Source organism: Oncorhynchus mykiss, chromosome 3 (assembly GCF_013265735.2).
Source record: "Oncorhynchus mykiss isolate Arlee chromosome 3, USDA_OmykA_1.1, whole genome shotgun sequence".
Classification (NCBI taxonomy): domain Eukaryota; kingdom Metazoa; phylum Chordata; class Actinopteri; order Salmoniformes; family Salmonidae; genus Oncorhynchus; species Oncorhynchus mykiss.
In genome coordinates, this window is record NC_048567.1 from 1605819 (window position 1) to 1628238 (window position 22420).

The 22420-nt window shown below is 50.5% G+C and overlaps 3 protein-coding genes and 1 long non-coding RNA gene across 4 annotated transcripts; 3 read left to right on the forward strand and 1 right to left on the reverse strand.

Moving 5' to 3' along the window:
• Positions 1-1222: 1222 nt before the first annotated feature.
• On the reverse strand, positions 1223-3780 carry LOC118944737. The gene is made up of 3 exons (XR_005040038.1): positions 3208-3780; positions 1943-2001; positions 1223-1599 (listed from the first exon to the last, which is right to left on the reverse strand). It is a non-coding gene; the product is annotated as an uncharacterized LOC118944737 (long non-coding RNA).
• Positions 3781-3885: 105 nt separating this feature from the next.
• Positions 3886-5686, forward strand: LOC118944738 (polysialoglycoprotein-like; the record flags this gene model as incomplete). Its single annotated transcript, XM_036965368.1, has 4 exons — positions 3886-3940; positions 4115-4180; positions 4318-4401; positions 4537-5686. Coding segments are annotated over 4 exons (1269 nt in total), but the record flags the coding sequence as incomplete, so codon positions are not given.
• A 4041-nt stretch (positions 5687-9727) lies between these two features.
• On the forward strand, positions 9728-12228 carry LOC118944466 (polysialoglycoprotein). The gene is made up of 5 exons (XM_036963971.1): positions 9728-9788; positions 9963-10028; positions 10166-10249; positions 10385-10499; positions 10926-12228. The coding sequence occupies exons 1-5, from the start codon at positions 9728-9730 to the stop codon at positions 12226-12228; spliced, it is 1629 nt and encodes a 542-aa protein (XP_036819866.1).
• Positions 12229-16338: 4110 nt separating this feature from the next.
• Positions 16339-20472, forward strand: LOC118964347 (polysialoglycoprotein-like). Its single transcript, XM_036975422.1, has 5 exons — positions 16339-16413; positions 16588-16653; positions 16791-16874; positions 17010-18643; positions 20440-20472. The coding sequence occupies exons 1-5, from the start codon at positions 16353-16355 to the stop codon at positions 20470-20472; spliced, it is 1878 nt and encodes a 625-aa protein (XP_036831317.1). The 5' UTR covers positions 16339-16352.
• The last annotated feature ends 1948 nt before the right edge of the window (positions 20473-22420 follow it).

The following is a 22420-nucleotide window of genomic DNA, read 5'->3' on the forward strand; positions in this document are numbered from 1 at the left end:
ACACCATTCTGTATACTTCTGGCCCTTCTTTGGACACTGTGTTAACAACCCTCCAGGCAAGCTTCAATGTCATACAACTCTCCTTCCGTGGCCTCCAATTGCTCTTAAATACAAGTAAAACTAAATGCATGCTCTTCAACCGATCGCTACCTGTACCTACCCGCCTGTCCAACATTACTACTCTGGACGGCTCTGACTTAGAATACGTGGACAACTACAAATACTTAGGTGTCTGGTTGGACTGTAAACTCTCCTTCCAGACCCATATCAAACATCTCCAATCCAAAGTTAAATCTAGAATTGGCTTCCTATTTCGCAACAAAGCATCCTTCACTCATGCTGCCAAACATACCCTTGTAAAACTGACCATCCTACCAATCCTCGACTTTGGCGATGTCATTTACAAAATAGCCTCCAATACCCTACTCAACAAATTGGATGCAGTCTATCACAGTGCAATCCGTTTTGTCACCAAAGCCCCATATACTTCCCACCATTGCGACCTGTACGCTCTCGTTGGCTGGCCCTCGCTTCATACTCGTCGCCAAACCCACTGGCTCCATGTCATCTACAAGACCCTGCTAGGTAAAGTCCCCCCTTATCTCAGCTCGCTGGTCACCATTGCATCTCCCACCTGTAGCACACGCTCCAGCAGGTATATCTCTCTAGTCACCCCCAAAACCAATTCTTTCTTTGGCCGCCTCTCCTTCCAGTTCTCTGCTGCCAATGACTGGAACGAACTACAAAAATCTCTGAAACTGGAAACACTTATCTCCCTCACTAGCTTTAAGCACCAACTGTCAGAGCAGCTCACAGATTACTGCACCTGTACATAGCCCACCTATAATTTAGCCCAAACAACTACCTCTTTCCCTACTGTATTTAATTAATTTATTTATTTTGCTCCTTTGCACCCCATTATTGTTATTTCTACTTTGCACATTCTCCCATTGCAAATCTACCATTCCAGTGTTTTACTTGCTATATTGTATTTACTTTGCCACCATGGCCTTTTTGCCTTTACCTCCCTTATCTCACCTCATTTGCTCACATCGTATATAGACTTGTTTATACTGTATTATTGACTGTATGTTTGTTTTACTCCATGTGTAACTCTGTGTCGTTGTATGTGTCGAACTGCTTTGCTTTATCTTGGCCAGGTCGCAATTGTAAATGAGAACTTGTTCTCAACTTGCATACCTGGTTAAATAAAGGTGAAATAAAAATAAAAAATAAATGTCTACCTGCAGCGTGGATGGGGGTCCTCTTCAGAGTGAAGTCTTTAACCAGGATGGAGGCTTCCTGGTTGATGAGGACGTCAACACACTCCACATGGCTTTTTAAGGCAGCCAGGTCCAGAGGGGTGCGCCCCTGGCTGTCCCTCACGTCTAGATCCAGCAGAGACTGAACCAGGACCTCCATAGCATGGTGGTGACTGTGGTACGCCTGAATAGATATTCACTCTTAATATAATCAATGTCCTAGAGTAGACCCGTGGTACGCCTGAACAGAAATACAGTGCTAGACCTCTAAAGTAGACCAGAGTCTTTCAATCGGGAGCCCATTTTTGCTCCCGCCCAGCATCAACATCGGAGGTTCCTGCCAAGCGTGGGATTGAGAAACAAACACTCTACTTCTCTTCTGAGGTTGATTAACTCAAATGGCAAAATAAGGAAATCATCCTCATCATCACTGTGTAGAATATGTATTTTACACTAATCAGGAATAGATCGGAATATGGTGTGTGAGTCTGTCTGGACAGTCAACTTCCTGTGGAAAATCTACACCATGCTTGCATCCCAGATAGCACCCTATTCCCTATGTAGTGAACTACTTTTGATCAGGGCCTATAAGGATCTCGTCAAACGTAGTGTACTAAATAGGGAATAGGGTGCCATTTGTCATATGGAGACCACTACAGGAGCAGGTAGGCTTTACTCACAGCGAGGTGTAGAGGGCTGATGGGAGCTCTGACATCAGAGTCGTTCAGGATGTCTGTCCCTGAGGTTTCAATTAGTTGAGGAAAGACAAGAACGGCCAGTTCAGACTTGGAAAAAGAACATCAAGAGTGACGATGCGTCCACGACAAGCATGCAGCCACACCTTAAAACCTACTGTTGGGTTCTGAGAATATGAAATATACTAATTCATGTCACTGAGGGAGAGAGCTTAATGTATAACGTTTACATTATGTCAGGATATGTTATTGTTAGCCATCAGGCATCCTATGGGTGGGATCCTCTGGGATGAGAAGAGACACAGTCTGGTACCAATCACCATGTCAGCCTTGAGTTGGGGAGGAGTGAGCACTTTGGGGTAGCGGTCAGGTCAGATGAAGTGAGGAAGAACAGATATCACCAAGGTTCTGTCTAGCAACAGAGATGCATTGGCTGTTTAGAGGTGTAGGAGCAGACTCAGCATAGGAGAGAGGATTAAATATCAGTGCTTGTGTGAATATGTTTTTTGTCTAATGCAGCTGTCTTGACCCTCTGGGAAGAATAAACTTGGTTCAAGCATTCATAGTGTCCGTCGAGTTTTTACTCTGAGAATTAGAACCTAACAGTTGGCACTGCGAGCAGGGTTCACCGCGATTTGCAGTCGAACTAGAGATTAAGAAACAGTGAAACAGAAACAAGGTAAGCAAAGTTCCTACACCCGTTATCACTAATTCTGACATCTTGGGGAGATGAGAGTCGTAGGCTGAACCAATTATAGGGTACGAACCTAGAAAGCCTGAGCTTATTCAGTAGTCCCATTGTATTACGACCGGTCGTAGCTTTGTGGTATATGGTAAGTCCCGGAAGGTAAACCCAAACCTGTAGAGGGTAACTCCTAGGGGGTAAATCCCGGGTGGGGTTGGTTACCTGCTATACCTGTAACGAGAGGGTGAAAGTCTCAGCCGCAGTGGCCATGCGGCAGTAGAGTGGGTGTGGATGGATAAAGTGACATGCTTGTGTACTAGGATAAAATGTTGCCATTCAGGGTTAGAAGAACAGCAAAAAGATACTCAAACGCTGTTGGATTTGGGTGTATTAGCAGTAGCAATAAAGAGAGGTTGGTTTTATGCCCTGTTGGGGTGGGGAACCATGACAGATTATGTGGAAATAGGAAGACAAGTGTGAATCATTTTGGTAATGTGTGTTATCAACAACAGTGATATTTGAACAGATTGGAGATGACTATCCATAACAATAAAATCCTTCATACCATGCTTGTCCTGCCCCACAGCTGTAGACACAGCCTTCTCCAGGTCCTCAGACACTAGCTGGAGATCCATTACAGGATGTCTGTCACCTCACTGAGCCCCTATTGCAGGTTAGGGGTCACATCCACTTGAATGTCCTTCATATGACGAACCTCCTACAGAGCAAATGAGGAAAACATGATATATTAGGATTTATGTTAGTAGCAATAGAATATGGGAATTTTATCTCAACGCTACCTACAGCTAACATATTTATTTATGTATGTGATCTATGTAAATAAATAAATATATCACAGCTGTAAAACTGTGAAGGACTATAGGTGGAGGCCTACCCATTTCCCAGGAGCATTGTAAAACGTGGATTTGGGTACAGTGTTTATTTCCCCCTAATATCTTTGAAGATTACACCTAAAATAATTAGGCCTACTTCTTTCTAATGCTGATCTGAGACCATTAGGGTTAATCATTACAGATATAAATGCAATATATGGAGTAGAAAAGATTGCCTGCCCACCAACTTGATAAGAATCAACATATGTTCTACATGGTCTATTTCTATCTGAACGTAACAACTCAATCAAGCTTGTTAATTGATCGTTAAGCCATGTTTGTCATATATAAGCCTCATACAGGCCATGGGAAGACATTACCTGTTGATAACACAGACTATTTTCATCATCATGGGAGGTGTGAGAGAATTGCTGCTCGTTGTAATGACTGTGGGGGTTGTCAAAGGTTGGTTCACTAATGTTTAAGGGATTTGTTTGGTAAATATGCTTAACTTTATAAGTTGGGTATTAATATTTGACTGTCTGTATCTTCCGCGTTGGTCATCTTTTATTCTTCACTTCTATTAATATATGTAGCTATTTTGTGTGAACTCAACTTCTGTCAACACTTTCTCCTCAGTTTCTTGTTACCCTGTTGGAAAGTCCCAGAAGCAAGATCAAGTCTCTCTGCAGAGGAGACTTGGAGGTAAGTGTTTCTTTCCACAACCCTTCTAGCTATGTTCTTTGTCACTGTCTATGGTGCTGCTGTGTTTGACACTCATTCAACAGCATAGAGTAACTCAGTCTAAATAATGTTGTCAAACCTTAACCTACATTTTTCAGAGCTGTCATCAAATGACGTCTCCATTGTGCATGCCCTGGCCTTGCTCCGATCCATAGGGTCTGACGCTAAACAAGCCAGAGAAGGTACGGCCTGAAACATATACTTTGAAAACTGTAGGGTTCATGTTGCTCAAAATTCGATTAGCAATTTGGCCTAGACCGTGTAGAACAGATGTGTTGCTGTAGAATACCCAACTGTTCCTTTTGTTTTTTCTCAAGAGTATTTAGAGACCAATGAAGTAGAATCCCAAGCTTCTCCAAACCATGGTAGCTCTCCGGCAAATGATGCCCTGTCCTCTGAGGAGAAGCTGAGGCGCGTGTCCTCGGACGACGCCACCTCTGACGCTGCGACCGGCCCGTCTGGCGACGACGCCACCTCTGAAGCTGCGACCGGCCCGTCTGGCGACGACGCCACCTCTGGAGCTGCGACCGGCCCGTCTGGCGACGACGCCACCTCTGAAGCTGCGACCGGCCCGTCTGGCGACGACGCCACCTCTGGAGCTGCGACCGGCCCGTCTGGCGACGACGCCACCTCTGGAGCTGCGACCGGCCCGTCTGGCGACGACGCCACCTCTGGAGCTGCGACCGGCCCGTCTGGCGACGACGCCACCTCTGGAGCTGCGACCGGCCCGTCTGGCGACGACGCCACCTCTGGAGCTGCGACCGGCCCGTCTGGCGACGACGCCACCTCTGGAGCTGCGACCGGCCCGTCTGGCGACGACGCCACCTCTGGAGCTGCGACCGGCCCGTCTGGCGACGACGCCACCTCTGGAGCTGCGACCGGCCCGTCTGGCGACGACGCCACCTCTGGAGCTGCGACCGGCCCGTCTGGCGACGACGCCACCTCTGGAGCTGCGACCGGCCCGTCTGGCGACGACGCCACCTCTGGAGCTGCGACCGGCCCGTCTGGCGACGACGCCACCTCTGGAGCTGCGACCGGCCCGTCTGGCGACGACGCCACCTCTGGAGCTGCGACCGGCCCGTCCGGCGACGACGCCACCTCTGGAGCTGCGACCGGCCCGTCCGGCGACGACGCCACCTCTGGAGCTGCGACCGGCCCGTCCGGCGACGACGCCACCTCTGGAGCTGCGACCGGCCCGTCCGGCGACGACGCCACCTCTGGAGCTGCGACCGGCCCGTCCGGCGACGACGCCACCTCTGGAGCTGCGACCGGCCCGTCCGGCGACGGAGCCACCTCTGGAGCTGCGACCGGCCCGTCCGGCGACGGAGCCACCTCTGGAGCTGCGACCGGCCCGTCTGGCGACGACGCCATGGATATCTGATGTGGGACATGCAAGAGTTCATGGGTACTCTAGTCCAGTGTGTAACTGCATTTGCTTGTTTTGGCTCAATTAAACATTAACTGTAATACTTGTGTCCTCTGTATTGTTTTGGTGGTTCCTACTTGGAGTTGAGGTGTATGACCTGACTTGAGTAACTGGGGTGATGGCAACATTTATTTTGCATTATATCCATGCGCCAGCAATATTACTCAGACCCCTGTGTTTTAAATTACCAATTGACTTAAGCTACATGTGCTCAGTGTTGGTCCATTTATGCTAGTAGCATCACATGATACCTCAACAGCATTTTGACGCCATTTCCGGTCACAACTTGCAGACTTGTTTACGTGTTGCGGTGTTTTGTTGCCTACTTTGCTACCTGACAACTTTACGGTTTTTACTTTTTAATTACCGTTTATATTTTTGGTTTTTCCCTCAATTTTTTCACTCGTGTCAGGGTTGCGTCAATTCGTATCAGGATAAATATCACAATGAGGCTTTTATTAGCTAAGCAATAAGTGGTAAATGCAATTTTCGTATATATGGGCTCTGTCCCACCTCGCAGGGCAAAACAGAACTGACTTGTTCCTGACAAAGATATTTAATATACTCTGACAGTTCCTGCTTCCGAGCTGGCCTGTCAGAGTAGACTGGGCGTGGTTTAGACTCACCCAGCCCATCGTTGATTGTTGGCGCAGAGGCTGGTCCCAGCCCCTTAAGCGCTTCAGCGGTCAGTCGTTGTAGCTGTGTAGAATATGCAGTTATCAGGCACCTGGCTCCTGTTATCTAACAAAAGACTGTTCTGAATGTGCCCCCCCCCAACTCATTGCACAGTTCTGTATTTTTCCATCATGAGAAAGGCCCATGGCCCTGAAACTGAACAATGGTTCAAGTCAGCTATGTTGCATAACACATACATACATCCACACAAGCCAACAGCAGATAATATTAAATCACATATGGTAACGGGCTATAGTGCATAACACAGAATCCTCATACTCCGGACGCTTTATCTGGACATGGTTCGTCAGGACCTCCAACAGCCGAAGCTAAGTAGTAACATTAACATGATGCCTTCTAATTGCAGTCGCTGTACTCATACAGGAGAACGATCGCCTTACGGTGAGGATAGCTGTGCTACAAGCCCAGCTTCAGACGCAATCGTTAGGCAAGGGTAATTTCAGTGTAGGAAAGGATGAAACAGCGTCTGTGCCACCAGTAAGTACAGATAGTAACGTTAGTATAAATCCCCTCGCACGGTCCCCGCAGCCGGACAACTTTCTCACGGTTTCTGGAGAGAAATGCTGTAGGAATGCTCAACCGGTGTCGCTCATTCAGCCGACAAACTTCAACCGGTTTTCCCCATTAAGCAGCGAGTCGGAGTCAAAGGCCGAGCCTTCTCTTGTCTCTACTCCTCCCGTTACGGGGTCAGAGACGCCGAAGCTTCCCACCATTAGCTCTGACAAATTGAAAACTCTAGTCATTGGCGACTCCATTACCCGCAGTATTAGACTTAAAACGAATAATCAGCCGACATGTCTCTGGACCTACTCACTGTCACAGTCATACTCTGGACCTAGTTTTGTCCCATGGAATAAATGTTGTGGATCTTAATGTTTTCCCTCATAATCCTGGACTATCGGACCACCATTTTATTACGTTTGCAATTGCAACAAATAATCTGCTCAGACCCCAACCAAGGAACATCAAAAGTCGTGCTATAAATTCACAGACAACACAAAGATTCCTTGATGTCCTTCCAGACTCCCTCTGTCTACCCAAGGACGCCAGAGGACAAAAATCAGTTAACCACCTAACTGAGGAACTCAATTTAACCTTGCGCAATACCCTAGATGCAGTTGCACCCCTAAAAACTAAAAACATTTCTCATAAGAAACTAGCTCCCTGGTATACAGAAAATACCCGAGCTCTGAAGCAAGCTTCCAGAAAATTGGAACGGAAATGGCGCCACACCAAACTGGAAGTCTTCCGACTAGCTTGGAAAGACAGTACCGTGCAGTATCGAAGAGCCCTTGCTGCTGCTCGATCATCCTATTTTTCCAACTTAATTGAGGAAAATAAGAACAATCCGAAATTCGTTTTTGATACTGTCGCAAAGCTAACTAAAAAGCAGCATTCCCCAAGAGAGGATGGCTTTCACCTCAGCAGTAATAAATTCATGAACTTCTTTGAGGAAAAGATGATTATTACAAAGTAAATTACGGACTCCTCTTTAAATCTGCGTATTCCTTCAAAGCTCAGTTGTCCTGAGTCTGCACAACTCTGCCAGGACCTAGGATCAAGAGAGACACTCAAGTGTTTTAGTACTATATCCCTTGACACAATGATGAAAATAATCATGGCCTCTAAACCTTCAAGCTCCATACTGGACCCTATTCCAACTAAACTACTGAAAGAGCTGTTTCCTGTGCTTGGCCCTCCTATGTTGAACATAATAAACGGCTCTCTATCCACCGGATGTGTACCAAACTCACTAAAAGTGGCAGTAATAAAGCCTCTCTTGAAAAAGCCAAACCTTGACCCAGAAAATATAAAAAACTATCGGCCTATATCGAATCTTCCATTCCTCTCAAAATGTTTAGAAAAGGCTGTTGCGCAGCCTCTGCCTTCCTCGTCAGAGGAGGAGATAGAAGAAAACTGTTACAGTCTCTGTGAATGGTTTGTCCTCTGACAAATCAACTGTAAATTTCGATGTTCCTCAAGGTTCCGTTTTAGGACCACTATTGATTTTCACTATATATTTTACCTCTTGGGGATGTCATTCGAAAACATAATGTTAACTTTCACTGCTATGCGGATGACACACAGCTGAACATTTCAATGAAACATGGTGAAGCCCCAAAATTGCCCTCGCTAGAAGCATGTGTTTCAGACATAAGGAAGTGGATGGCTGCAAACGTTCTACTTTTAAACTCGGACAAAACAGAGATGCTTGTTCTAGGTCCCAAGAAACAAAGAGATCTTCTGTTGAATCTGACAATTAATCTTAATGGCTGTACAGTCATCTCAAATAAAACTGTGAAGGCCCTCGGCGTTACTCTGGACCCTGATCTCTCTTTTGAAGAACATATCAAGACTGTTTCAAGGACAGCTTTTTTCCATCTACGTAACATTGCAAAAATCAAACTTTCTGTCCAAAAATGATGCAGAAAAATGTATCCATGCTTTTGTCACTTCTAGGTTAGACTACTGCAATGCTCTTACTTTCCGGCTACCCGGATAAAGCACTAAATAAACTTCAGTTAGTGCTAAATACGGCTGCTAGAATCCTGACTAGAACCCCAAAAATATATCATATTACTCCAGTGCTAGCCTCCCTACACTGGCTTCCTGTCAAGGCAAGGGCTGATTTCAAGGTTTTACTGCTAACCTACAAAGCATTACATGGGCTTGCTCGTACCTATCTCTCTGATTTGGTCCTGCCGTACATACCTACACGTACGCTACGGTCACAAGACGCAGGCCTCCTAATTGCTTCTTCCACATCTTTTGGTCCCTGTCTGTTTTGCTCTCAGTGAAGTGCTACTATCCCCTTGGACTACAGGTTATTGCCGTCATAAGGTGTGCGTCTGTCTGTTGGCCGGACACTTTCTACCGTTTAGGACCTTTGTGGGTAAAGGTAAAGATGGGGTATAGCAGCAGAAGTTCCTCTGAAGTCCAGTATCTGCTGGAAGGGAACCTGGTGGTACGAGAGGATGAGTGTGGGCCTGTTGTGCTTCCCCCTATCCCTCCCTCTTCTCTCTCACTGTCTGAAAAACGTAAAACGTGGATTTGGGTACAGTGTTTATTTCCCCCTAATATCTTTGAAGATTACACCTAAAATAATTAGGAATACTTCTTTCTACTGCTGATCTGAGACCATTAGGGTTAATCATTACAGATATAAATGCAATATATGGAGTAGAAAAGATTGCCTGCCCACCAACTTGATAAGAATCAACATATGTTCTACATGGTCTATTTCTATCTGAACGTAACAACTCAATCAAGCTTGTTAATTGATCGTTAAGCCATGTTTGTCAGGTAAACTAAGGTCATTAGTGGCCTATATAAGCCTCATACAGGCCATGGGAAGACATTACCTGTTGATAACACAGACTATTTTCATGATCATGGGAGGTGTGAGAGAATTGCTGCTTGTTGTGATGACTGTGGGGGTTGTCAAAGGTTGGTTCACTAATGTTTAAGGGATTTGTTTGGTAAATATGCTTAACTTTATAAGTTGGGTATTAATATTTGACTGTCTGTATCTTCCGCGTTGGTCATCTTTTATTCTTCACTGCTATTAATATATGTAGCTATTTTGTGTGAACTCAACTTCTGTCAACACTTTCTCCTCAGTTTCTTGTTACCCTGTTGGAAAGTCCCAGAAGCAAGATCAAGTCTCTCTGCAGAGGAGACTTGGAGGTAAGTGTTTCTTTCCGCAACCCTTCTAGCTATGTTCTTTGTCACTGTCTATGGTGCTGCTGTGTTTGACACTCATTCAACAGCATAGAGTAACTCAGTCTAAATAATGTTGTCAAACCTTAACCTACATTTTTCAGAGCTGTCATCAAATGACGTCTCCATTGTGCATGCCCTGGCCTTGCTCAGATCCATAGGGTCTGACGCTAAACAAGCCAGAGAAGGTACGGCCTGAAACATATACTTTGAAAACTGTTGGGTTCATGTTGCTCAAAATTCGATTAGCAAATTGGCCTAGACCGTGTAGAACAGATGTGTTGCTGTAGAATACCCAACTGTTCCTTTTGTTTTTTCTCAAGAGTATTTAGAGACCAATGAAGTAGAATCCCAAGCTTCTCCAAACCATGGTAGCTCTCCGGCAAATGATGCCCTGTCCTCTGAGGAGAAGCTGAGGCGCGTGTCCTCGGACGACGCCACCTCTGACGCTGCGACCGGCCCGTCTGGCGACGACGCCACCTCTGAAGCTGCGACCGGCCCGTCTGGCGACGACGCCACCTCTGAAGCTGCGACCGGCCCGTCTGGCGACGACGCCACCTCTGAAGCTGCGACCGGCCCGTCTGGCGACGACGCCACCTCTGAAGCTGCGACCGGCCCGTCTGGCGACGACGCCACCTCTGAAGCTGCGACCGGCCCGTCTGGCGACGACGCCACCTCTGAAGCTGCGACCGGCCCGTCTGGCGACGACGCCACCTCTGAAGCTGCGACCGGCCCGTCTGGCGACGACGCCACCTCTGAAGCTGCGACCGGCCCGTCTGGCGACGACGCCACCTCTGAAGCTGCGACCGGCCCGTCTGGCGACGACGCCACCTCTGAAGCTGCGACCGGCCCGTCTGGCGACGACGCCACCTCTGAAGCTGCGACCGGCCCGTCTGGCGACGACGCCACCTCTGAAGCTGCGACCGGCCCGTCTGGCGACGACGCCACCTCTGAAGCTGCGACCGGCCCGTCTGGCGACGACGCCACCTCTGAAGCTGCGACCGGCCCGTCTGGCGACGACGCCACCTCTGAAGCTGCGACCGGCCCGTCTGGCGACGACGCCACCTCTGAAGCTGCGACCGGCCCGTCTGGCGACGACGCCACCTCTGAAGCTGCGACCGGCCCGTCTGGCGACGACGCCACCTCTGAAGCTGCGACCGGCCCGTCTGGCGACGACGCCACCTCTGAAGCTGCGACCGGCCCGTCTGGCGACGACGCCACCTCTGAAGCTGCGACCGGCCCGTCTGGCGACGACGCCACCTCTGAAGCTGCGACCGGCCCGTCTGGCGACGACGCCACCTCTGAAGCTGCGACCGGCCCGTCTGGCGACGACGCCACCTCTGAAGCTGCGACCGGCCCGTCTGGCGACGACGCCACCTCTGAAGCTGCGACCGGCCCGTCTGGCGACGACGCCACCTCTGAAGCTGCGACCGGCCCGTCTGGCGACGACGCCACCTCTGAAGCTGCGACCGGCCCGTCTGGCGACGACGCCACCTCTGAAGCTGCGACCGGCCCGTCTGGCGACGACGCCACCTCTGAAGCTGCGACCGGCCCGTCTGGCGACGACGCCACCTCTGAAGCTGCGACCGGCCCGTCTGGCGACGACGCCACCTCTGAAGCTGCGACCGGCCCGTCTGGCGACGACGCCACCTCTGAAGCTGCGACCGGCCCGTCTGGCGACGACGCCACCTCTGAAGCTGCGACCGGCCCGTCTGGCGACGACGCCACCTCTGAAGCTGCGACCGGCCCGTCTGGCGACGACGCCACCTCTGAAGCTGCGACCGGCCCGTCTGGCGACGACGCCACCTCTGAAGCTGCGACCGGCCCGTCTGGCGACGACGCCACCTCTGAAGCTGCGACCGGCCCGTCTGGCGACGACGCCACCTCTGAAGCTGCGACCGGCCCGTCTGGCGACGACGCCACCTCTGAAGCTGCGACCGGCCCGTCTGGCGACGACGCCACCTCTGAAGCTGCGACCGGCCCGTCTGGCGACGACGCCACCTCTGAAGCTGCGACCGGCCCGTCTGGCGACGACGCCACCTCTGAAGCTGCGACCGGCCCGTCTGGCGACGACGCCACCTCTGAAGCTGCGACCGGCCCGTCTGGCGACGACGCCACCTCTGAAGCTGCGACCGGCCCGTCTGGCGACGACGCCATGGATATCTGACGTGGGACATGCAAGAGTTCATGGGTACTCTAGTCCAGTGTGTAACTGCATTTGCTTGTTTTGGCTCAATTAAACATTAACTGTAATACTTGTGTCCTCTGTATTGTTTTGGTGGTTCCTACTTGGAGTTGAGGTGTATGACCTGACTTGAGTAACTGGGGTGATGGCAACATTTATTTTGCATTATATCCATGCGCCAGCAATATTACTCAGACCCCTGTGTTTTAAATTACCAATTGACTTAAGCTACATGTGCTCAGTGTTGGTCCATTTATGCTAGTAGCATCACATGATACCTCAACAGCATTTTGACGCCATTTCCGGTCACAACTTGCAGACTTGTTTACGTGTTGCGGTGTTTTGTTGCTACATGACAACTTTACGGTTTTTACTTTTTAATTACCGTTTATATTTTTGGTTTTTCCCTCAATTTTTTCACTCGTGTCAGGGTTGCGTCAATTCGAATCTGGTATCAGGATAAATATCACAATGAGGCTTTTATTAGCTAAGCAATAAGTGGTAAATGCAATTTTCGTATATATGGGCTCTGTCCCACCTCGCAGGGCAAAACAGAACTGACTTGTTCCTGACAAAGATATTTAATATACTCTGACAGTTCCTGCTTCCGAGCCGGCCTGTCAGAGTAGACTGGGCGTGGTTTAGACTCACCCAGCCTATCGTTGATTGTTGGCGCAGAGGCTGGTCCCAGCCCCTTAAGCGCTTCAGCGGTCAGTCGTTGTAGCTGTGTAGAATATGCAGTTATCAGGCACCTGGCTCCTGTTATCTAACAAAAGACTGTTCTGAATGTGCCCCCCCCAACTCATTGCACAGTTCTGTATTTTTCCATCATGAGAAAGGCCCATGGCCCTGAAACTGAACAATGGTTCAAGTCAGCTATGTTGCATAACACATACATACATCCACACAAGCCAACAGCAGATAATATTAAATCACATATGGTAACGGGCTATAGTGCATAACACAGAATCCTCATACTCCGGACGCTTTATCTGGACATGGTTCGTCAGGACCTCCAACAGCCGAAGCTAAGTAGTAACATTAACATGATGCCTTCTAATTGCAGTCGCTGTACTCATACAGGAGAACGATCGCCTTACGGTGAGGATAGCTGTGCTACAAGCCCAGCTTCAGACGCAATCGTTAGGCAAGGGTAATTTCAGTGTAGGAAAGGATGAAACAGCGTCTGTGCCACCAGTAAGTACAGATAGTAACGTTAGTATAAATCCCCTCGCACGGTCCCCGCAGCCGGACAACTTTCTCACGGTTTCTGGAGAGAAATGCTGTAGGAATGCTCAACCGGTGTCGCTCATTCAGCCGACAAACTTCAACCGGTTTTCCCCATTAAGCAGCGAGTCGGAGTCAAAGGCCGAGCCTTCTCTTGTCTCTACTCCTCCCGTTACGGGGTCAGAGACGCCGAAGCTTCCCACCATTAGCTCTGACAAATTGAAAACTCTAGTCATTGGCGACTCCATTACCCGCAGTATTAGACTTAAAACGAATAATCAGCCGACATGTCTCTGGACCTACTCACTGTCACAGTCATACTCTGGACCTAGTTTTGTCCCATGGAATAAATGTTGTGGATCTTAATGTTTTCCCTCATAATCCTGGACTATCGGACCACCATTTTATTACGTTTGCAATTGAAACAAATAATCTGCTCAGACCCCAACCAAGGAACATCAAAAGTCGTGCTATAAATTCACAGACAACACAAAGATTCCTTGATGTCCTTCCAGACTCCCTCTGTCTACCCAAGGACGCCAGAGGACAAAAATCAGTTAACCACCTAACTGAGGAACTCAATTTAACCTTGCGCAATACCCTAGATGCAGTTGCACCCCTAAAAACTAAAAACATTTCTCATAAGAAACTAGCTCCCTGGTATACAGAAAATACCCGAGCTCTGAAGCAAGCTTCCAGAAAATTGGAACGGAAATGGCGCCACACCAAACTGGAAGTCTTCCGACTAGCTTGGAAAGACAGTACCGTGCAGTATCGAAGAGCCCTTGCTGCTGCTCGATCATCCTATTTTTCCAACTTAATTGAGGAAAATAAGAACAATCCGAAATTCGTTTTTGATACTGTCGCAAAGCTAACTAAAAAGCAGCATTCCCCAAGAGAGGATGGCTTTCACCTCAGCAGTAATAAATTCATGAACTTCTTTGAGGAAAAGATGATTATTACAAAGTAAATTATGGACTCCTCTTTAAATCTGCGTATTCCTTCAAAGCTCAGTTGTCCTGAGTCTGCACAACTCTGCCAGGACCTAGGATCAAGAGAGACACTCAAGTGTTTTAGTACTATATCCCTTGACACAATGATGAAAATAATCATGGCCTCTAAACCTTCAAGCTCCATACTGGACCCTATTCCAACTAAACTACTGAAAGAGCTGTTTCCTGTGCTTGGCCCTCCTATGTTGAACATAATAAACGGCTCTCTATCCACCGGATGTGTACCAAACTCACTAAAAGTGGCAGTAATAAAGCCTCTCTTGAAAAAGCCAAACCTTGACCCAGAAAATATAAAAAACTATCGGCCTATATCGAATCTTCCATTCCTCTCAAAATTTTTAGAAAAGGCTGTTGCGCAGCCTCTGCCTTCCTCGTCAGAGGAGGAGATAGAAGAAAACTGTTACAGTCTCTGTGAATGGTTTGTCCTCTGACAAATCAACTGTAAATTTCGATGTTCCTCAAGGTTCCGTTTTAGGACCACTATTGATTTTCACTATATATTTTACCTCTTGGGGATGTCATTCGAAAACATAATGTTAACTTTCACTGCTATGCGGATGACACACAGCTGAACATTTCAATGAAACATGGTGAAGCCCCAAAATTGCCCTCGCTAGAAGCATGTGTTTCAGACATAAGGAAGTGGATGGCTGCAAACGTTCTACTTTTAAACTCGGACAAAACAGAGATGCTTGTTCTAGGTCCCAAGAAACAAAGAGATCTTCTGTTGAATCTGACAATTAATCTTAATGGCTGTACAGTCGTCTCAAATAAAACTGTGAAGGCCCTCGGCGTTACTCTGGACCCTGATCTCTCTTTTGAAGAACATATCAAGACTGTTTCAAGGACAGCTTTTTTCCATCTACGTAACATTGCAAAAATCAAACTTTCTGTCCAAAAATGATGCAGAAAAATGTATCCATGCTTTTGTCACTTCTAGGTTAGACTACTGCAATGCTCTTACTTTCCGGCTACCCGGATAAAGCACTAAATAAACTTCAGTTAGTGCTAAATACGGCTGCTAGAATCCTGACTAGAACCCCAAAAATATATCATATTACTCCAGTGCTAGCCTCCCTACACTGGCTTCCTGTCAAGGCAAGGGCTGATTTCAAGGTTTTACTGCTAACCTACAAAGCATTACATGGGCTTGCTCGTACCTATCTCTCTGATTTGGTCCTGCCGTACATACCTACACGTACGCTACGGTCACAAGACGCAGGCCTCCTAATTGCTTCTTCCACATCTTTTGGTCCCTGTCTGTTTTGCTCTCAGTGAAGTGCTACTATCCCCTTGGACTACAGGTTATTGCCGTCATAAGGTGTGCGTCTGTCTGTTGGCCGGACACTTTCTACCGTTTAGGACCTTTGTGGGTAAAGGTAAAGATGGGGTATAGCAGCAGAAGTTCCTCTGAAGTCCAGTATCTGCTGGAAGGGAACCTGGTGGTACGAGAGGATGAGTGTGGGCCTGTTGTGCTTCCCCCTATCCCTCCCTCTTCTCTCTCACTGTCTGAAAAACGTAAAACGTGGATTTGGGTACAGTGTTTATTTCCCCCTAATATCTTTGAAGATTACACCTAAAATAATTAGGAATACTTCTTTCTACTGCTGATCTGAGACCATTAGGGTTAATCATTACAGATATAAATGCAATATATGGAGTAGAAAAGATTGCCTGCCCACCAACTTGATAAGAATCAACATATGTTCTACATGGTCTATTTCTATCTGAACGTAACAACTCAATCAAGCTTGTTAATTGATCGTTAAGCCATGTTTGTCAGGTAAACTAAGGTCATTAGTGGCCTATATAAGCCTCATACAGGCCATGGGAAGACATTACCTGTTGATAACACAGACTATTTTCATGATCATGGGAGGTGTGAGAGAATTGCTGCTCGTTGTGATGACTGTGGGGGTTGTCAAAGGTTGGTTCACTAATGTTTAAGGGATTTGTTTGGTAAATATGCTTAACTTTATAAGTTGGGTATTAATATTTGACTGTCTGTATCTTCCGCGTTGGTCATCTTTTATTCTTCACTGCTATTAATATATGTAGCTATTTTGTGTGAACTCAACTTCTGTCAACACTTTCTCCTCAGTTTCTTGTTACCCTGTTGGAAAGTCCCAGAAGCAAGATCAAGTCTCTCTGCAGAGGAGACTTGGAGGTAAGTGTTTCTTTCCGCAACCCTTCTAGCTATGTTCTTTGTCACTGTCTATGGTGCTGCTGTGTTTGACACTCATTCAACAGCATAGAGTAACTCAGTCTAAATAATGTTGTCAAACCTTAACCTACATTTTTCAGAGCTGTCATCAAATGACGTCTCCATTGTGCATGCCCTGGCCTTGCTCAGATCCATAGGGTCTGACGCTAAACAAGCCAGAGAAGGTACGGCCTGAAACATATACTTTGAAAACTGTTGGGTTCATGTTGCTCAAAATTCGATTAGCAAATTGGCCTAGACCGTGTAGAACAGATGTGTTGCTGTAGAATACCCAACTGTTCCTTTTGTTTTTTCTCAAGAGTATTTAGAGACCAATGAAGTAGAATCCCAAGCTTCTCCAAACCATGGTAGCTCTCCGGCAAATGATGCCCTGTCCTCTGAGGAGAAGCTGAGGCGCGTGTCCTCGGACGACGCCACCTCTGACGCTGCGACCGGCCCGTCTGGCGACGACGCCACCTCTGAAGCTGCGACCGGCCCGTCTGGCGACGACGCCACCTCTGAAGCTGCGACCGGCCCGTCTGGCGACGACGCCACCTCTGAAGCTGCGACCGGCCCGTCTGGCGACGACGCCACCTCTGAAGCTGCGACCGGCCCGTCTGGCGACGACGCCACCTCTGAAGCTGCGACCGGCCCGTCTGGCGACGACGCCACCTCTGAAGCTGCGACCGGCCCGTCTGGCGACGACGCCACCTCTGAAGCTGCGACCGGCCCGTCTGGCGACGACGCCACCTCTGAAGCTGCGACCGGCCCGTCTGGCGACGACGCCACCTCTGAAGCTGCGACCGGCCCGTCTGGCGACGACGCCACCTCTGAAGCTGCGACCGGCCCGTCTGGCGACGACGCCACCTCTGAAGCTGCGACCGGCCCGTCTGGCGACGACGCCACCTCTGAAGCTGCGACCGGCCCGTCTGGCGACGACGCCACCTCTGAAGCTGCGACCGGCCCGTCTGGCGACGACGCCACCTCTGAAGCTGCGACCGGCCCGTCTGGCGACGACGCCACCTCTGAAGCTGCGACCGGCCCGTCTGGCGACGACGCCACCTCTGAAGCTGCGACCGGCCCGTCTGGCGACGACGCCACCTCTGAAGCTGCGACCGGCCCGTCTGGCGACGACGCCACCTCTGAAGCTGCGACCGGCCCGTCTGGCGACGACGCCACCTCTGAAGCTGCGACCGGCCCGTCTGGCGACGACGCCACCTCTGAAGCTGCGACCGGCCCGTCTGGCGACGACGCCACCTCTGAAGCTGCGACCGGCCCGTCTGGCGACGACGCCACCTCTGAAGCTGCGACCGGCCCGTCTGGCGACGACGCCACCTCTGAAGCTGCGACCGGCCCGTCTGGCGACGACGCCACCTCTGAAGCTGCGACCGGCCCGTCTGGCGACGACGCCACCTCTGAAGCTGCGACCGGCCCGTCTGGCGACGACGCCACCTCTGAAGCTGCGACCGGCCCGTCTGGCGACGACGCCACCTCTGAAGCTGCGACCGGCCCGTCTGGCGACGACGCCACCTCTGAAGCTGCGACCGGCCCGTCTGGCGACGACGCCACCTCTGAAGCTGCGACCGGCCCGTCTGGCGACGACGCCACCTCTGAAGCTGCGACCGGCCCGTCTGGCGACGACGCCACCTCTGAAGCTGCGACCGGCCCGTCTGGCGACGACGCCACCTCTGAAGCTGCGACCGGCCCGTCTGGCGACGACGCCACCTCTGAAGCTGCGACCGGCCCGTCTGGCGACGACGCCACCTCTGAAGCTGCGACCGGCCCGTCTGGCGACGACGCCACCTCTGAAGCTGCGACCGGCCCGTCTGGCGACGACGCCACCTCTGAAGCTGCGACCGGCCCGTCTGGCGACGACGCCACCTCTGAAGCTGCGACCGGCCCGTCTGGCGACGACGCCACCTCTGAAGCTGCGACCGGCCCGTCTGGCGACGACGCCACCTCTGAAGCTGCGACCGGCCCGTCTGGCGACGACGCCACCTCTGAAGCTGCGACCGGCCCGTCTGGCGACGACGCCACCTCTGAAGCTGCGACCGGCCCGTCTGGCGACGACGCCACCTCTGAAGCTGCGACCGGCCCGTCTGGCGACGACGCCACCTCTGAAGCTGCGACCGGCCCGTCTGGCGACGACGCCACCTCTGAAGCTGCGACCGGCCCGTCTGGCGACGACGCCACCTCTGAAGCTGCGACCGGCCCGTCTGGCGACGACGCCACCTCTGAAGCTGCGACCGGCCCGTCTGGCGACGACGCCACCTCTGAAGCTGCGACCGGCCCGTCTGGCGACGACGCCACCTCTGAAGCTGCGACCGGCCCGTCTGGCGACGACGCCACCTCTGAAGCTGCGACCGGCCCGTCTGGCGACGACGCCACCTCTGAAGCTGCGACCGGCCCGTCTGGCGACGACGCCACCTCTGAAGCTGCGACCGGCCCGTCTGGCGACGACGCCACCTCTGAAGCTGCGACCGGCCCGTCTGGCGACGACGCCACCTCTGAAGCTGCGACCGGCCCGTCTGGCGACGACGCCACCTCTGAAGCTGCGACCGGCCCGTCTGGCGACGACGCCACCTCTGAAGCTGCGACCGGCCCGTCTGGCGACGACGCCACCTCTGAAGCTGCGACCGGCCCGTCTGGCGACGACGCCACCTCTGAAGCTGCGACCGGCCCGTCTGGCGACGACGCCACCTCTGAAGCTGCGACCGGCCCGTCTGGCGACGACGCCACCTCTGAAGCTGCGACCGGCCCGTCTGGCGACGACGCCACCTCTGAAGCTGCGACCGGCCCGTCTGGCGACGACGCCACCTCTGAAGCTGCGACCGGCCCGTCTGGCGACGACGCCACCTCTGAAGCTGCGACCGGCCCGTCTGGCGACGACGCCACCTCTGAAGCTGCGACCGGCCCGTCTGGCGACGACGCCACCTCTGAAGCTGCGACCGGCCCGTCTGGCGACGACGCCACCTCTGGAGCTGCGACCGGCCCGTCTGGCGACGACGCCACCTCTGGAGCTGCGACCGGCCCGTCTGGCGACGACGCCACCTCTGGAGCTGCGACCGGCCCGTCTGGCGACGACGCCACCTCTGGAGCTGCGACCGGCCCGTCTGGCGACGACGCCACCTCTGGAGCTGCGACCGGCCCGTCTGGCGACGACGCCACCTCTGGAGCTGCGACCGGCCCGTCTGGCGACGACGCCACCTCTGAAGCTGCGACCGGCCCGTCTGGCGACGACGCCACCTCTGAAGCTGCGACCGGCCCGTCTGGCGACGACGCCACCTCTGAAGCTGCGACCGGCCCGTCTGGCGACGACGCCACCTCTGAAGCTGCGACCGGCCCGTCTGGCGACGACGCCACCTCTGAAGCTGCGACCGGCCCGTCTGGCGACGACGCCACCTCTGAAGCTGCGACCGGCCCGTCTGGCGACGACGCCACCTCTGAAGCTGCGACCGGCCCGTCTGGCGACGACGCCATGGATATCTGACGTGGGACATGCAAGAGTTCATGGGTACTCTAGTCCAGTGTGTAACTGCATTTGCTTGTTTTGGCTCAATTAAACATTAACTGTAATACTTGTGTCCTCTGTATTGTTTTGGTGGTTCCTACTTGGAGTTGAGGTGTATGACCTGACTTGAGTAACTGGGGTGATGGCAACATTTATTTTGCATTATATCCATGCGCCAGCAATATTACTCAGACCCCTGTGTTTTAAATTACCAATTGACTTAAGCTACATGTGCTCAGTGTTGGTCCATTTATGCTAGTAGCATCACATGATACCTCAAAAGCATTTTGACGCCATTTCCGGTCACAACTTGCAGACTTGTTTACGTGTTGCGGTGTTTTGTTGCTACATGACAACTTTACGGTTTTTACTTTTTAATTACCGTTTATATTTTTGGTTTTTCCCTCAATTTTTTCACTCGTGTCAGGGTTGCGTCAATTCGAATCTGGTATCAGGATAAATATCACAATGAGGCTTTTATTAGCTAAGCAATAAGTGGTAAATGCAATTTTCGTATATATGGGCTCTGTCCCACCTCGCAGGGCAAAACAGAACTGACTTGTTCCTGACAAAGATATTTAATATACTCTGACAGTTCCTGCTTCCGAGCCGGCCTGTCAGAGTAGACTGGGCGTGGTTTAGACTCACCCAGCCTATCGTTGATTGTTGGCGCAGAGGCTGGTCCCAGCCCCTTAAGCGCTTCAGCGGTCAGTCGTTGTAGCTGTGTAGAATATGCAGTTATCAGGCACCTGGCTCCTGTTATCTAACAAAAGACTGTTCTGAATGTGCCCCCCCCAACTCATTGCACAGTTCTGTATTTTTCCATCATGAGAAAGGCCCATGGCCCTGAAACTGAACAATGGTTCAAGTCAGCTATGTTGCATAACACATACATACATCCACACAAGCCAACAGCAGATAATATTAAATCACATATGGTAACGGGCTATAGTGCATAACACAGAATCCTCATACTCCGGACGCTTTATCTGGACATGGTTCGTCAGGACCTCCAACAGCCGAAGCTAAGTAGTAACATTAACATGATGCCTTCTAATTGCAGTCGCTGTACTCATACAGGAGAACGATCGCCTTACGGTGAGGATAGCTGTGCTACAAGCCCAGCTTCAGACGCAATCGTTAGGCAAGGGTAATTTCAGTGTAGGAAAGGATGAAACAGCGTCTGTGCCACCAGTAAGTACAGATAGTAACGTTAGTATAAATCCCCTCGCACGGTCCCCGCAGCCGGACAACTTTCTCACGGTTTCTGGAGAGAAATGCTGTAGGAATGCTCAACCGGTGTCGCTCATTCAGCCGACAAACTTCAACCGGTTTTCCCCATTAAGCAGCGAGTCGGAGTCAAAGGCCGAGCCTTCTCTTGTCTCTACTCCTCCCGTTACGGGGTCAGAGACGCCGAAGCTTCCCACCATTAGCTCTGACAAATTGAAAACTCTAGTCATTGGCGACTCCATTACCCGCAGTATTAGACTTAAAACGAATAATCAGCCGACATGTCTCTGGACCTACTCACTGTCACAGTCATACTCTGGACCTAGTTTTGTCCCATGGAATAAATGTTGTGGATCTTAATGTTTTCCCTCATAATCCTGGACTATCGGACCACCATTTTATTACGTTTGCAATTGAAACAAATAATCTGCTCAGACCCCAACCAAGGAACATCAAAAGTCGTGCTATAAATTCACAGACAACACAAAGATTCCTTGATGTCCTTCCAGACTCCCTCTGTCTACCCAAGGACGCCAGAGGACAAAAATCAGTTAACCACCTAACTGAGGAACTCAATTTAACCTTGCGCAATACCCTAGATGCAGTTGCACCCCTAAAAACTAAAAACATTTCTCATAAGAAACTAGCTCCCTGGTATACAGAAAATACCCGAGCTCTGAAGCAAGCTTCCAGAAAATTGGAACGGAAATGGCGCCACACCAAACTGGAAGTCTTCCGACTAGCTTGGAAAGACAGTACCGTGCAGTATCGAAGAGCCCTTGCTGCTGCTCGATCATCCTATTTTTCCAACTTAATTGAGGAAAATAAGAACAATCCGAAATTCGTTTTTGATACTGTCGCAAAGCTAACTAAAAAGCAGCATTCCCCAAGAGAGGATGGCTTTCACCTCAGCAGTAATAAATTCATGAACTTCTTTGAGGAAAAGATGATTATTACAAAGTAAATTACGGACTCCTCTTTAAATCTGCG